At 36.5% G+C, this 16,735-nt stretch overlaps 1 protein-coding gene across 3 annotated transcripts in view; it reads left to right on the top strand.

Moving 5' to 3' along the window:
- Positions 1-16,735, top strand: part of ARSB (arylsulfatase B) — a 63,927-nt gene that overhangs the window by 1,827 nt on the left and 45,365 nt on the right. For all 3 annotated transcript variants that reach the window (XM_052670194.1, XM_052670195.1, XM_052670196.1), the window contains exons 2-4: positions 2,166-2,352; positions 4,773-4,963; positions 5,913-6,120. In XM_052670194.1, coding sequence (XP_052526154.1) covers positions 2,166-2,352; positions 4,773-4,963; positions 5,913-6,120 — 586 coding nt within the window. The remainder of the gene's footprint in view (positions 1-2,165; positions 2,353-4,772; positions 4,964-5,912; positions 6,121-16,735) is intronic.

Genomic DNA, 16,735 nt, shown 5'->3' with positions numbered 1-16,735 from the left:
TATTTAAAGTTGTATGTGTGTGTGTTGCAAGCCAGAGAGGCTTATGGTTCATTATGTTGATCCCAACCTATCCAAATTAGCACTCAAAATAGTGTGTTGATCAAACAAGAATGTGCCTTTATTTATTAAAAGACAGGCAAGCAAGAGAGGAAAAAGAGAAGAAAAGGAGAGAGAGGAAAAAAAAAAAAAAGAGGAAAGAAAAGCAAGCCACCACTGCAGATCCCATGATGTCCTTGAGTCTGTTCTCCTCCTTGTTCTTCTGGACTGGTGGAGGATGTGGTGGGGCATATGCCACTGGCTTTCGGGTTGGCAGTGCCTCTTATGCCATATGATGGCCCCTTCCAGTTGGGCGAGGAGCTGTTGCCAGGCAGAAGGTGTCTGGTATCATGTGCCATGTGCATGCTGTACCAGATGTGCTTCTCCCTCTGCATGATGATCATGTTCGTGGTTGGAAGGGGGACCCAAGACCTCCTTAAGCAAGGCAGCTAACTCTTGATTTCTCCACAGCTTGCGCACATGTGTTTGTTATGCAACTTTTCAGAAGGGTGTTACAGTGTAGGATTTTGTTGTGGGGCCTTCACAAGATTCTTACAGTCCTGTTTCAATAGTTACCAGTTTGCTGCAAGTCCTCTCTTAACCAATCACAAAAATAGTAAGAATTTGGAGTGTTATGGTTGGGTATGGTGTTGTCTCAGAGTCTGAGCCAGAAAGAAGCATGCATAATGTGTTTTCTATCCTAGGTTAAAGTTTTTTTTATGGTTTAGTTTGGTTTGGTTTTTGGTGGGAAATCACAGAATAGCTTGATTTGGAAGGGACCTTAAAGTCCACCCAGTTCCAACCCACTTGCTGTGGACAGAGATGAAACCCACTAGATCAGGCTCCCCAATGCCTCACCAGCCTGGCCTTGGACAACTCTAGGGATGGGGCAGCCACGGCTTTTTTGGGCAGTCCATTCCATCAACTACCACCCTCTCCGTGAAAAATTTCTCCATAACATCTAATACAACTTCTACTTTTCTAGTTTAAAGCCACCTGTCCTGTTGCTGTTGGTCTGTGTAAAAAGTCGGTCCAGCTCCTGTTTATCAGCTTCTCTAGAGTACTGGAAGGCTGCAGTGAGGTCTCCGTAGAGCGTTTTCTTCTCCAAGCTAAATAAGCCCAAGTCCCTCAACCTTTCCTCATGGAAAGGTGCTCCAGCCCTCTGATCATCTTTGTGGCCCTCTTCTAGACCTGCTCCAACAGCTGTGTCACTTCTCTACTAGGGGCTCAAGATCTGGACCCATTTATTTCAGATGGGGCCTGATGAGGGCAGTGTAAAAGATCACCTTTCTCTCCCTGTTGGCCAACTCTCTTTTAATGCAGCTCAGGGTATTATTGGACATCTGGGCTGCAAGTGCACACTGCTGGCTCATGTCCAGCTTTTTGTGCACCAGAGCCCCCAAGTCCTTCTCTGCAGGACTGCTCCCAATGAGTTTTTCTCTCAGTCTGTATACATATCTAGGATTTCCTCAACCCAAGAGCAATGCCTTGTGCTTGGCACAATTGAAACTCATTAGGTTCTCATGAGTCCACTGTTCAAGCTTGTCCAGGTCAATCTGTATGGCATCCCTTCCTCATTTCACCTGCAACATTCAGTTTGATGTCATCAGCAAACTGGCTGAAGGTAAACTTGATCCCACTGTCTATGTTGTCAAAGATAAGGGAATTAACAAAATTTAGCTTATAGTATGTAGTCATGGAAGAGATTTCTTGCCTTGAACATGATGTGCTAATCAGACTATCATTACTTCATTACTGGTCATACTTTTGTGAAGACATACGCAATTCACCACTTGTTAAGTTTAAAAACATAGATAGTTAGAGGTCTAACAGAAAGACTGTAGTGGTAGTTGGGTAGTTGTTAATTGATAGGTTTTCCAGGTTTTTTTTTAATTGCATTTTTGTACTTGATTTCCACTTGAGAAGGTCCTCTTCTTAACACCAACAATGCTATTTCATTGTCTTCCTCCATATCCTCCATCTTTGGGTTCCTGAACTTCCTCAAAACAGGCCATAAAAACTGATGCTAGCCTGCTGCATAGTATTTATTATTTTGGGGCCTGATATACAGCCTACATACATGTGTCATTGCACTGTAAGTAATCTTTCTTCTTTCCTTTCCTTGCTAGATCCACACGGGTTTACAACACCAAATAATTTGGCCGTGCCAGCCCAGCTGTCTACCACTTGATGAGAAACTCCTCCCAGAGCTGCTTAAAGATGCAGGATATGTTACTCACATGGTGGGGAAGTGGCATTTAGGGATGTACAGAAAGGAATGCCTTCCAACCCGCAGAGGATTTGATACTTACTTTGGTAATGGGTAGATTTAATCTGTGCAGTAAATATGGTGTTAAAAATGATGCAAGAGTGTTTGATTCTTCTAAGGACAGATTTACTGTTAATGCATAAGTAAATGAATGTTTGTGTAAGCTTATTTGCAAAGTGTAACTGTTTAAAATGCATTGGTGTATTAAATGTATGTCCAAACCTCACTATTTATTGAAGAAAATGCCATAATTATTGAGTCCCTCTAAAGGAAGTGTTTATTTTTAAAGAACTGCATTTAAATGTGATGGTTAGAAGACTTTAGGTGTAGTGACTAGTTTCATTTTCTAGAAGTGTTTCTAAACTGAACATTTGGGGTTAAATTTGGGGGGGGGGGGATAAACAATAGACATATTTTGTTCTGAAAATAATATTAAATTTACATTAAGGTGATACATTTAAAAGGGAAATAAGGAGGCATCATACCATACTTTGTGCTTTGTGAATAGAATATCACCGATTTTCCATTTCCTCTGGAAAGGAATGTAGTGCAAGGATGTTTATGAAACGACAGTCAAAATGTTACAGGAATTTAAAAGATAAGAAGTCAGCCACCTAGATTTAAAAAAACAAACAAGCAAAATGCCAGAATTGGATTGTCCAAATATGTTTATGTTACAAAGCAATTTGTAACTATGTACTACATATTTTTCCTCTCAGAAAGTTTTTCCAAGTATTGACAGGATGTTCCATAGCTTTGCACAAATATTCTTGGTATTATTTGGATTGGGCTATCACTAATGCACCCCGTGTCACCTGAGACTGAATACAAAGCTGATAACATCCACAAGGTTGGATTTTAAAAACTTTCATTGAATGGAAAAATCCATCACGTCACATCATCTTGAAAATAACTTTGTCACTATTAATTGCTACTGCCCAGTTTTACAGTTGGGAAATTAAGATAAACTTCATCTATGCTTTCTGAAGTCCGTGCTCTTCACACAGAACAGTTTTGTCTCTTGACTCTCAGGAGAGTTTGAGACTATGGCTTCACAACTGAATGAAGCTAATAAATAGAGATCACAGTATGATGGATCATTGCTTAAATGTTTATGCCTTTTCCCATGTTGGCCTTCTCCTTCCATCTTTTCTATGAGCTTGTGTTCCTTTTGACAGCACAGATGTAGATATAGGCTTACACTCATTGTGAAATCTCACCATAGGAATGAGCAGAATTTAATACTGGGCCAGTGTTGCCTCTAAGTATGCTCACTGAGTGCCCAGCATGACACTAAGGGAATTCTTTTTCAGAGAATGTGGTGGTTTGATACCGAACTATGTTCATTTAATTCCACTAGGTTTTGATTGCAGTTAGAGGCTTTTCATTCTGCAGCAAGAGTCTTGATGGTGTCTCCCCCAGTGGACACTCAAAATAGAAAAATGAAATTTTTAGTTTGAATAAATTGAGGGAGGCACACAAAGTTACTATTTATGCTTTAAAAGAAAAGCCCTTTTTTGACCCCTAAAAATGTAGGGAGTGTTTTGTACTTTAATATCTCTTTCTTCTTTCTGTACTTATCTTTTTTGCATGACTAATAATACTTGAAACTGCTGAATAAGATTCAAGTAGAGTTCTTCCATTTTGAAGTTTTATGCTCACCTTTAGTTTGGTTTTGCAGAATTTCAAAATATAATTTTGCAGATTCGGCCTTTTTTTTTTTTTCCTAGGATATTGAAATATACATCTGAAATCTAATTCTAGAAGCAATAATTATAAGATTTGAATGATTTTAAAGAGTTTTGTTTCTGATCTATAGAAAGTAAGGCACTCAGTGCTTAAAAGTATAGTTCTTGGTGGGAGAAAATTTGTACCTCTCGATTTTTTTTTGGTTACTGTAATATCCTCTTTTCACCAGTTGGGGGCAGCAGTGGATAAAAAATGTCTTCATAGTTGAAGAAACACTTCATTTTTTTTTTTTAAATAAATTTAAGAAAAAAAAATCACCAAATAACAACCGAAAAGGCAATCAAACAAACAAAAAGCCTACAAAAAAAAAACAAGCGCTAAGATAAAGTAGTCCAAACTTTGTAATAGAGAGAAAAGTCTTACATGAAAAAATATTGTTCCAGATATAAATCCATGCTATTACTGGGATAAGTCACTTATTTCACTAACAGTGTATTGGTTTATAACATGTATCAAAGATTTGAACATAAATGTTACTGAACTGCATTCAGACGATTTTCTGTGCAGTGAAATTACTTTCTGTAGTAGTGATAAAAAGTCTGTCTGTTAAGTGTTGAGCTATTTAGTCCTATCATGGGCTGTCACTGCAGATTATTAAAAATTGGATGAGTTTCTCATCCCTAAGGCTCTAAAGTTTTGACATTTTTATTTGGCTCTTTTTCCCATGTGTCTGCTTCTGTGATGTTATATGGGCCTCTTCATTTGTCATCCTTCCTAGGTTATCTTCTGGGGAGTGAGGATTATTATTCTCATGATCACTGTGTGCTCATCAAAGCAAAAAATGTAACACGCTGTGCTCTGGACTTCCGTGATGGAGAAGAAGTCGCAACTGGGTTTAAAAACATGTACTCCACGAATTTATTTACAGAAAGAGCTATAGACCTTATAGCCAATCATAAAACTGAGAAGGTACAGTCAGCAGTTCTTACTCGCACTAAAGAATATTTATTTAAAAAATATATATATATATATTAATGCAGAGGTTTATCTAGGCTTTTTAGAAGGTTACACAGAGAACTAAATGCTAAATGTGAGAAGTAGCATCTTTTCTCCCTGTCCAAATGAATTTGGTTTGCACGACCCTAGCCTACTAGCCTTCTCCATTTTATTTTTAATAATAGGAGCAGTGAATTTATGAAAATGTTCTAGCGTGTTGCTCTCCTAAAAAGAGAGTAGAAAGCTTAGTGGAAGAATTTTCAGAGAAAAAATTCATAACTGTGTTATGAAGAGAAGGTACAGATGATGTTTTCTCACACCTTTAGATAGGTCTTTTACCAAGGATCCTCTTAATTTACTTAGCATGAATTCAAATCCTGCATTCAAATCATTTATAAAAACACTGAAGAGAACTGGCCCCAAAAATGGAGCTCTGCAGTATCCCCTTAGTGACGGGCTGCTAGCCTGATGTAACCTCACTTACTGCAATCCTTGAGTGTGACCCATCAGCCATTGTTCATCCATCATATTCTGTTTTTGGCTGGCTGCATGCTGGACATTTTGTCCAGAAGAGTACTGTGAGAAACAGTATTGAAGGCTTTGCTGAACTCCAGAATGACCAGGTCTACTGACTTCCAAAAGATTGACTGACTGGCCAAAAAGATTGAAACCTTGTCATAAAAGGAAATTAAATGAGTTACACATGTCCATCCTCTTGTGAACCTGTGCTGGCTATAACTAAAGCTGTATTGTCTTTCAAGGTTATTTCAGTAGCTCCAAGAATAGTGTTCTCTGTGATTTTACAAACACTACAATTAGAAGTCTAGAATAAGTTCCTGTGCATGTTAATGAATTAAAGCATTTTTTTTTGCATGTAGTGCTTTGTGTTAAACTAATTCACATTCTCTCCCTTCCACCCCAGCCCCTCTTTCTCTACCTTGCTTTTCAGTCTGTCCATGAACCCCTTGAGGTTTCTGAAGAGTACATGAAACCATATTCCTCCATTAAAGATGAAAAGAGGCGCCATTATGCAGGAATGGTGTCTCTTTTGGATGAAGCTGTAGGAAATCTTACTGATGCTCTGAAAAGATATGGTCTTTGGAATAACACTGTTCTTGTTTTCTCTACTGGTAAGTTCATTTCATTATATAGTTTCAGTAATATCTTCGATACAGTCGATACAGTGCTGATACAATGTCTAACAAGCTGAGTGCAGAGACATCTGGCCTTTGTGTTGTTCCTCGGTGTCATTTGTAATTACAGAAGATGGATGAAGGAGGAAACTCAAGCTGTAAGGAAAGCTGTCCTCTTACGGCTTTTTTATATATGACTAAAACAATTCTCAAGAGTTATCAGTAGAAATGGAGGATGCTCCTATTGAAGTAAAAACAGTGTTATAAATACAGGGTGGTGCAGTAAAATTGGAGGCATTTTACTTGCCACTGAGGTCACTGGGTATCTATCAGAACAGAATCCTTACTATGAGTAATCTACCGAATTCATATGTCCTGAGCAGTAGGTGGCTTTCTGGTCAGTCTATAAATTGTTATAGGTTGCAGAAGGCACGAACTGTCAGTTGGCAAGCACGTTGAAATCAGAACTCATTTTTCCTCTTACTTTCATGTAACATGATTTTTTGCACATTTCTAGCTTAAAATATTCCAGTGGCATGTTGCACCTGAGAAGCAGAGGTCTGTTAATTTAGGCAAATGCAAATAATAGATAATAAGACAGTTTTCTTTGTTTCCAAACTAGGAGTGAAATGGAACCTCTCTGAAATACAGCTGCTTGGCTGGATTTCAGGGAAATAGATGTTCTTGTTTGGTTGGCAGTGGGAAGCTGCCTGTTAAAAATCAGTCATTTGCCCATGCTTCACACATCAGGGCTGTCAAAATGCATTTTATGTGGACAGGCTGAGGAGAAAAAAAAACAAAACCAAAACAATCAACCAACAGCCCCCAAAAAGCAAACTTGAAAAGCAGAACTCAAATTTTGATAAAAATGCAATGATTTATTTTGAGTTTATCAACTGCTTTGGAATTTCAATTTAAGTCCAAGCCTTCTTCCCTTATGATGTTGCATTTGCATCCAGGTTTTGTCTCTAACAGGATTTGATAACTTTTCTGTGCCTGTTTCCGTTTACAATGTTCTCATATTTAGAACTGAAAGTAAGCAAAGCCATATGGAAAATGATACCAATACTTATTCCATGTGGAAAAAATCCAATCTTTGTTCATGGGGTCCTGGTAGAATTTTTTCAGCAGTGTTTTTTCAGTACATTGTGGAATAAAGCTAACAACATCTGAGCTGGAAGTCCAGAGTATTTTGGAATTAAAGGGACAAATTTATTTTTTGTTTATGAGATGCTTTTTTTCCAAATAATCACAGCATACCCTGCTTTTAACAGTAGTTATTTTACAATCAGTTACATGTGCTATTCAAACAAACTCAGACAGGAGAATCTATTATCTCTTATCTAATGGAACTTGTATTGACTTCAGTGAAGTTTTAAACTGCCAGGAGTGGAATTTAATGGTTCAAATGCAAGGAAATTGGGCCTAGATCAAGGAGATCACAGGGCAGTGATCCATTTTTTCCAGGGTTCTCTCTTTAGTTCACACAACTGTTCCTTATAGGCATAAAATGTTGCATACATTAAAGACTCAGTTTTCAAAAAATCAAATGTTGAAGCCATTAACTGCTTTTTAAAAAGTGAGAAATCCATTCAACTTTTTCATATTCTGTCTATCGCTTTTGCAGCTGGTATCTTTTAAAATGATCACTAGAAAGTGGTTGAAATGAAACCTGAGAGGGTCTGCAGCTGGGTGTCTTATGCAGAGAACTGTGCTATGTGAGATCTCTTTGCAAGTTCTTGTTCTCTATTATATTAGTGTGCACTGATAGTTACAATATAGGTATACACCTAAATGGTATTAACTAAATTAATGAGCATGAAAGTTTGGTCTGCAGCGTGGTTTGAGAGAATTTATGTTTTTTTGTTGTTTTTGTTGTAAAATCAGTGCTCTTGTATGTTTGGGATTTCGATCTTTCTAGACTTGTTTGTACTTTCCTTGTAATGAAACTATATCTTCCGTCACGTCTTAGTTGTTTTACTCTGTGCCTTCTGCTGCTGACTTCATGCTGTGTTTAGATTTCTCTTCAACCTTTTTTCCTACCTAGTTTTATTCTAGCGTAAACATTTTCTTCAGCTCTGTAGGGCCTGATAAGTGCTCTGAACATGTAGGCCTTATTCCATATGACTAAAGAGATACGTTTTCATATATAACTAGGAGTTATCTTCAAGATAATTCTTCCTATGTTGTGAAGTTAAGAATCAGTAAGGTTAATTTAGAAATTTAAATGAAGACTACAAGGAGGAGTCTAGGGAATGATAAGCAGTATTCATAATTTTATTGGGCTGAGGTTGCATTTCTTCTCAGCAAAGTAGTTAAAGATACAGGACCATAAAGACACCCTCAGTTTTCTTAAAAACTCATGTAGTTCAGTAAGTGTAGTTTTGCAAAACAATAGAGAAAAAAGAAGTGAAGCCTCTAGTTTTGCGGTAGGTTTTACTTTACTATTTACTATTCCTTTACTTACAGCCAAAATTGACAATTTTATGTTTATGCCTCACTGTTTTGAAATTTACACAAACAATGTAGAAACTGCAGTGATCATTTGCTGCTGTTTGCTTCGCCACTTAGCATTGAAACATAAGGGTCTTCCTATTGATTCTTTCACTATTCACTATCAAACAAACCAAAAGATCTCTTTTTAGTGAATATTCAAGTAATCTAAAACATGGTATGATTTTTGCTCTCATAGTGGATTTCCTTTTGTTAAAATCTTTAGTGTTTTTTCCTGTTTGTATAATGTAATGGCTCAATCAAGATTCACTTGAAAACATGCCAGCTGGCAAATAGAACTACTGCACATTTTACAAGGCTTTGCAAATTGTATAGAACTCCAGTTTCTCTTTAGAGGAAATAAAAGGCCTGATGGATGTACTGGGCCAAGAATGAAGTCATCTGATGATCAGTAAAGTCTCACCACCTCTCAATATTTCATGTACATAAACATTGCAGTTCTTTTTCTACAGATACACTAGCAATTTTGGGAGGTAAATAAGGAAAAAAAGGGATAGTAAGTGGTATTACATTTATGTATCCAGTAGCAGAGACAACTTCTTGACTGCTTCAAAGTAAAATAGAATTTGCTTTGCACATTTTGTACTGCAGATGCAAATGATTTACACTGATAAAATCAGTGGTGAAAATAAAGTCCTTCTTTATTTAAGCAAAAGAGATAAAAATGAGTGCAGCAATATCTTGAGTGTGCACGGATTTTTATCCATTTGAAACACAAAAAACCAACATACAGTTTATTTTTCTTTTTAGAAAACATAAGAGAGTGTAACTACTGCTTTCCTGATTAGGACCTTGATTTAAAATACCCGAAGGTCATAATAAGCATTCTGGTTGTATAAATTTAGCTCAGTACTATTAGCACTGGTTTAGAAGCCCAAGTTTTGCTTCAAATGTAGACCTATATTTGAGGTAAGAGGTGGAGATTTGCTGTCTACCGCATGTGTTTAAAGTTCTTGCAAAAAGCAACAAGTTATTTGAGTGGACACTTGCCAACATTAGAAAACACAAATCAGACTTCTGTTTTCAGTTCTGTATTAGAGGTGATATCCATTGTCTTATTTAACTTTCAGCTTCTTAGTATTCTAAACTATTTTGAAAGCAACACCCCGTAACACTCTCTCTTCCAGTATGCCTGACAGTTCTTAAAAGTGGGTTAGCACTGTAGTGTCTCTTTGTTGCCATTTGAGGGCTTTGAACAGTAAAATATGTAGAGCATTCCTCTTCAACCCAGTGCTTACATTGCTAAGAGAAAACTACATAAATCCTCTTAATGATGAAGGATGTGACAGTGATGACTGTTTTCATTCCAAAATATGTTTTCTTTTTTATCATTTTAGAATTATGATTAATAGAAGCACAAACTCTCTTGGACATACTTACTAATGTTTATACAGCCTCTCTTACACACATGTATTTTTCCTTAGAAATTTATATTATCTTTCTCTATTAAAGAATTCTTCTTACTCCTTTTTGTTTTATTTCATCTTAAGCATATCATTTCATTTTATTTTGTTTTAAGCATATTTTGGCTTTTGTCTGTGTGCTGTTGTATGTGTAATATTGTGTATTTTCCTTCTTCTTTGTTACAAAACAGGGATCTGACTTTTACTGGACTTTTAAAATCTTTTTTATATCTTCCTTATGTCTTTGGTCTTGAGTGAACTTCATTTATTCTCTTTTGTAGGTAAGGAACTTCAGGGAGACTTTCAGTTTTAAGTTGTCTAAAGCAACTTAAAGTCTAAATTGATTGGAAAAGTTACTATCTGACTGTATTGTTAGATGTGCTATCAACAAGAATTTTTAGTGTACCTCCTCAGTTATAGCAAGTTTATTGAATAACAGGTTTAATCAGTCCTGTCAGGAAACTCTGAGAAGTTCAGTGTACTGTTAGCAAAGAAAGTGACAGAGCATCTACATTATTTACATACGTATATAATTTGTAAGCACGTTCAATGAAAACATTTGAGTTTGTGTATTTGAAATTTCTACTTTTGTCTTGACTGTTTAAGTTTGTTATTCTACAAGCAAAAGGTGCATCATACCACTGCACTTGCACTAATTGCAGGTATTGCTGGTGAGTGAGAAATAACGGAAGGTGAAGAATAGTTTGGGTTGTAGTGGACCTTTAAGATCTCCTAGTTCCAACCCCCTGTTACAGGGAGGGACAGTTCCTCTAGACCAGGCTGCTCAAAGCCCCATCCAGCCTGACCTTGAGCACCTCCAGGGAGGGGTCATTCTCAACCTGCCTGGGCAACCACCCTCACAGTAAATAATTTCTTCCTAATATCTAGTCTGAATCTACCCTCTTCCAGTTTAAAACCATTTCCCCTCATCCTCTCACTACATGTCCATACAAAAAGTCCCTCCCCAGATTTCCTGTAGGTTCTCTTCAGGTACTGGAAGGCCACTACAAGGTCACCTCTGAGTTTTCTCTTCTCCAGGATGAAGAGCCCCAGCTCTCTCATCCTGTCCCCATAGTGGAGGTACTTCAGACCGCTGGTCATCTTTGTGGCCCTTCTCTGGACTGACAACAGGCCATGTCCTCCTTGTGTTGGGGGCTCCAGAACTGGATGCGGTCCTCCAGGTGGGATCTCATGAGAGCAGAGTAGAGGGGCAGAATCACCTTCCTCGACCTGCTGGTCACACTTTTCTCAATGTACATCAGGATATAGTTGGCCTTGTGGGCTGCAAGCACACATTGCTGGCATACGTTTTTTGTTTCATATTCCAGTACTGGCTTTCTATTTTTATTTTTTTTTTTCTAATTTTCCCCAATAAAGTAGGGGGAACATCTAATGCCAAAAGATACATGTAGTTGTAATGAAACATGTAGACTACATTGTAATTATGTTATGAAAAGCAGAAATGCTATCTTATGGAGGAAGTTAATTTCAAAATGAAAGCTGAGAAAATAATGGTACTCGAGAAATATAGTGTCTTTCTTTTTTTTTCCTATTCTAAAATCCTGTGAAAACCTGAAATGTTTTGTAGGAAATATTTGTCTTTGATTTCTTATAGCATTAAGTCCCATCACCCTCCCTATTTTTTCTCTTGCAAAACTGAGCATTCTGAAATTGAATTCCTGAACAGAGGGTAACCTTATGGCAGAAATACTTACTTCTTATTAGGCTTTAAAATTCCTGCATAGCCAGAACCTGGTATTTTTCTTCCTGCTTGAAAGAAATGCCAGTACTTAAAGTGAAGTTCACTTGTAAATAAACTCAGAAATCATTGATTATCAGTGTTGCTAGCTGTCCATTTTTGGTTAAAGCTTTAACTTAACCATGCTAATAGTTATCCTAGCAATTTTTTTTTTTCTCAGGCTGAGCGTAGTGTGAATGCTGAAAACAGCTAATTTTACATGTTAAAGGCATTTAATGATTTCACACCGCTGTTGAAAATTTGCATTAGAGTATAATCCTACACAACTGTACTGGTTTACTCTCCATGACAGTGTTAAATAATGCATTATACTGTGTATCAAAATCTTCTGCACTCAGTTTGATGACCTCATTCAGTTCACTGTCACTGGGAGAAGTCCATTTTTTTCTTAATTATGTCTTATTTAAGTTGCTTACTGCAGACATATGGGAAGTTTTTCAATTATTCACATTGGTTTTAGGTTAAAATTTGCCTTTGTATTTCTCTTGTGTTTAATAATGATGTATGTTAGTATTGACCTGACAGAGCAGAATCTGTAACTGAGACTGTTTAGTTACTGAAGCTGCTTATAGTAAAATGATTGCCTGAAACTGTCTCCACTAGTATTGTTTCCATTGCTAAACCTGTACTAGGCAGTAGAGAGGGATTAAAAAAAAAAAGAACAGAATGAAAAAGGACATTGTATGTGCAGCTGTTGAAACACCGTGTTTGTAACTGTTGGAATCTTTGTATAAAATTCATTTTTTCCATGAGATCAATTTTTCTTTTTTTTTTTTTTTTTTTTTTTTTTTCCTGTGTTAGAACAGTCAGGAGAATAAACAGACAACTCTGTTAAGCTAAAAAGAAAAAAAGTGTTGATTTATCTGAATACTACTCTGTAAAAACATGGTGCTCTGATGCAGAAGGAGTATTATGTTCTCTTAATGGAAAACGAAAGCCCTATGGGTGCACTTAAATCTTGATGAAAATTACATGAGCAGAATTTTTTAGGAGAAGGTGTGGTTTTCTCTTTCCTCTGTGCCTCTAACAGAAACAGCTTTCAGTAGTTCTTCTGTGATACACACTCAAAAATCTGTATTAAATACTACAGATATAATAGTGGATCAGCTGTTTGAAGACTTTAAGTAGCTTTTCTCTTGCTTGTGTTGAACCTTCAAGGCTGCTCTTTCCATTGAGCATATACAGCATCATAATGAAGTATACAACGGCTGTCTTTTTGTCCACAAACCTTAACTAAATGAAAGTTGTTTTTTTCACTGAAAATGCATGCTTCCTGCGAGCCATCAAAGGAGAGTGTCACACTTTCAGCACAACTCAAAAATGAAGCAACAAATGGATCTTTCAAATGCAACATGGAGAAATAGGAAAGAACTTGAGTTCAAATTAAGGGCAAAGTTATTCTCTAATTCATGCTGTGAGTAGCTTATCCACAGTGTAGATCTCTGCTCTGTATGCTGTACTGTCTCTCTCTCTCTCTCTCTCTCTCTCACTCTCTCTCTTTTTTTAAACAAAACCTCAATGGGAGTTCCATTCTTGGAACATGTACAGAATAAGCAGCATTCATGCTGTGAAGATCAGAGGGGAGAAATTCTCTCCAAATGTGATCTTTTACCACTGCTATTGACAGTCCTCTCTGTTTAACTCTGAGTCACAATCATAGGCTTCAATCATACAAAGGAAGGGCTCTGAAGTCCTGTTCTGTGACCTAGACTTGCAGTAAGAATGTGGGAGGTCAAAAATAATATGCATTCACAGAGCTATGCATTGAAGCTGTCTACTGCTTGCTCTAGACAAGTGTTTGGCACCAGTAAATGCTATTTAATTCCCCTTTGCCTATACAGAATTCACCCTCAGAACTGGGAAGAAAAAAAAAAGAAAAAAAAAAGACCAAAACCCAACAACAACAAAGTGTCTGCTTATATTCTTGATACGTGCGGCTGATGGAAGTGTTAATCCAAAATTTGTGTACAGTAATTCTGTTCACAAATGGACAAAAGCAAGAAAGTTATGGGGAAGTTGACTTTTTTCCATCCTTTGCTTTTATCTCAGTGTCTGTGTTTTGTTTATCTTTGTCTAAGCTTGTGTGCACACTGTATGTTACTCATTTTACTTATTTTTGAAATATTTGTAAACTTCAGAAAGTTTCTTCGTAGAAACGTTGTGTGTAGTGTGAAGCATTCCACTGACATACTCTGTTTTCAGTGGTATTGAGACTACCATTGTTAGACTGGCTTCTTAAAGTTTATAAGCTCGGTATAAAATAACTTCACAGTTAACTTTTAATAGACTTTCCAGTTCTGCTTCATTGTGGATGGACCCTTACACTGGCCTCCATATGGTAGTGATTAGGTGTAAGAGCATGATTGCACATAAAGCCTCAGTCCTACAGAGGAGCACTCAATATATAGCTTGTAACAAATGCTTACAGAACCAAACGGGATGAATGAGATATGCCATACTATTCCTGCCATCTTTTTATATACTGCTTGCTTCCATTAATTGAATTGTTGTGGATTAAAATAACCTAAATTGTTCACGGTTGAATTGCATTGGACTTTTAAAATACAATAATGTCAGAAAGAAAAATCAACAATTTAATATTGCAAAAAATATAGAATTAAGCAAAAGGGATGACAAAGCAACATCTTCAGTAATCCTATGTGGTAGTTGTTTTGGATAGTTGATAATGTGTCCCCAGTCCACTTTGTTATGTAGTTCATGCTCTGTTGAGATGATTGTGCTTCCTGGCTGATGGCAGCAAAATGGTAGGATCACATTAGATCCTTGAGATGCAGGATTAGAAGACAAGTCTGTTCTTGCTCTTTATGATTCACTGTAGATTCACTTCTTCTAAGGCAGAAGCACAAGAGGAAAAGGAAGAAGGGCCTTCAAAAAGTGCCAGTTTCTATTCCTTTTCAAGCTTTCCTCATGCTTAGTTTTTGCACAGTGGAAATGCATTAGAAACTTGAGAGACGGAAGGAGTTTAGTCTGTACTTATTTTACTGAGATCTGGTGAATATGGCAATCTGATTGTTCTGCCTGTTTTGGGTAAGCAAATGGGGAAATGTTTTTCACTTTGTGTAGGGACTGTATCTTGGAAAAAAATTGGGTGAATAAGCCTTTTCATTTTTCCTCATGATTTTCATAATCTTAAGTATTCCTTGTCCTCTAAGCTGTTTTATACTATGGCTATGAATTTACAAATAGATGAGGTACTATTAAATCATCAGATACTACTAAGGATACTAAATATTAAAATATAACCAAATGTATACCTTTTTAAAATCAACTAGTCTCTTGTCTATGTAGGTCACTCCAAGTGTAATGCCTTCTATTTATGGGGGCTGCTCTGAAAGTAGTGCCACCTATTTGATTATGGTGGACCGCAGCAAGCTCTTGCTTTTGTGGACCAATCTAGGAATTAAAGGAAAATTGATCACTGATTTACAGAAGCAGCATACAATATTGTCTAGTCTGGGTTAAACATTTGGAAGAAGCTGCAGATGTTGTAAGATGGCCCTAGTATTACCAGAAAAAAAGAAAAAAAGAAAAAAAAAAAAAAAAAGCTCAAATCCATGATGAGTTGTTCTGAATCTGTGTTCTTTCTTTGCATTTTCCTTTTTTTTCGTATCTGTATGATTACAAGCATGCTATGGCTTGGCTAATACATCTGCTTTTAATACTTTTGAATATTTCAGAATTAAAGTACACTCCAAATAAATGTGTGAAAGCTAAACTACAGAAAAAAAAAAATTAGAGGTTCCATACAAAAGCTCAGCGCAAGTTTTTGGTTTTTTTTTTCACTTTCCATCATTCTGTTTTGTCCCTGTTCATTGTAAGGGATTTGGTATAGATGACCTTTAAAGGCCCCTTCCAACTCTAAGGATTCTATGATTCTGTGTTATTTCTGTGTATTTAACATAATAGATCTGTATCTGGGGAAGATTTCACTTTAGCGTGTGTTAAAGCAGTAAGATTTTTTCTCTGTGCTTTAATTCATAAGTAAGTGTAACCAGCAGAATTTACTCAGAATATTTGAATATAGAGATGTTGAGTGTCTGGGAATTTGTACATTTTACAGATGTCATGTTTAAAAAAAATAAAGGACATAAACAGTAGTTTCTCCAAATCACTCCTGTTCTGTAATCAGATATCATATCAGCTAAAATTGACTTAAAAAGTTTAGTATTCTAGTTCTGTGCTCTTTCCTTTCAATTTTCCTCATCATTCATTTCTCTAATAGATGTTTAGAAGGAATTAAGCTTTTGATGGCATAAAATACAAATCACTTTCTTAGGGGACTTTGTAAAGACTCTCCTCTTGGTGAGTGCAGGAATTTGCACTTTTCTTTGAAGTACTTGTTGCTGCTGGAAATTTCTTTTCTGGACTATGTGGTTTCACCTGAATGACATTTCAGATTGATTACTCAATTGGGTGAAAGAGAAGATTTGATTCTGGTAATACAGAAAAAGTATGGCTTCTGTCCCATCAAAAAAATATGTGCTGTGAAATAAATTATCAAGTTTATCTAGCAGGACAGGATGAAAAAGTTTAAAGTGTGCAAATCTCTATTCTGTTTTGTGTTTTTGGTTGCCTAGAATAAGTAATTTTCATAATTCAAGACTGTGGCTTTTGCAGACTGGGAGCATTGTTGCAAGAATTAGAATCATTGCATAGGTAAAATGCGCAGTAAGCTTTGGAAGAACAGCTGTTACTTTTAAGTCCTCTGTCTTGAAACTAAATGAAAGAAATTGGATATAGATAGCAAAAAAAAAAACATTAATGTGCAGGAAATATGAGCTTTAATTTTAAGAGCTGGAAAAGAGACCACGGATATATTTATGAAAATGTGATCTAGTGAATACACCCAGAAGTGAAGAACAATAACAGAAACTAAGTAATAGTAGGAGTTCCTAAGGATGATAAAATAATAGAA

The sequence above is a fragment of the Tympanuchus pallidicinctus genome, unplaced genomic scaffold (assembly GCF_026119805.1).
Source record: "Tympanuchus pallidicinctus isolate F22 unplaced genomic scaffold, pur_lepc_1.0 scaffold9, whole genome shotgun sequence".
Classification (NCBI taxonomy): Eukaryota; Metazoa; Chordata; class Aves; order Galliformes; family Phasianidae; genus Tympanuchus; species Tympanuchus pallidicinctus.
This window is presented reverse-complemented; position numbering and strand designations above follow the sequence as displayed.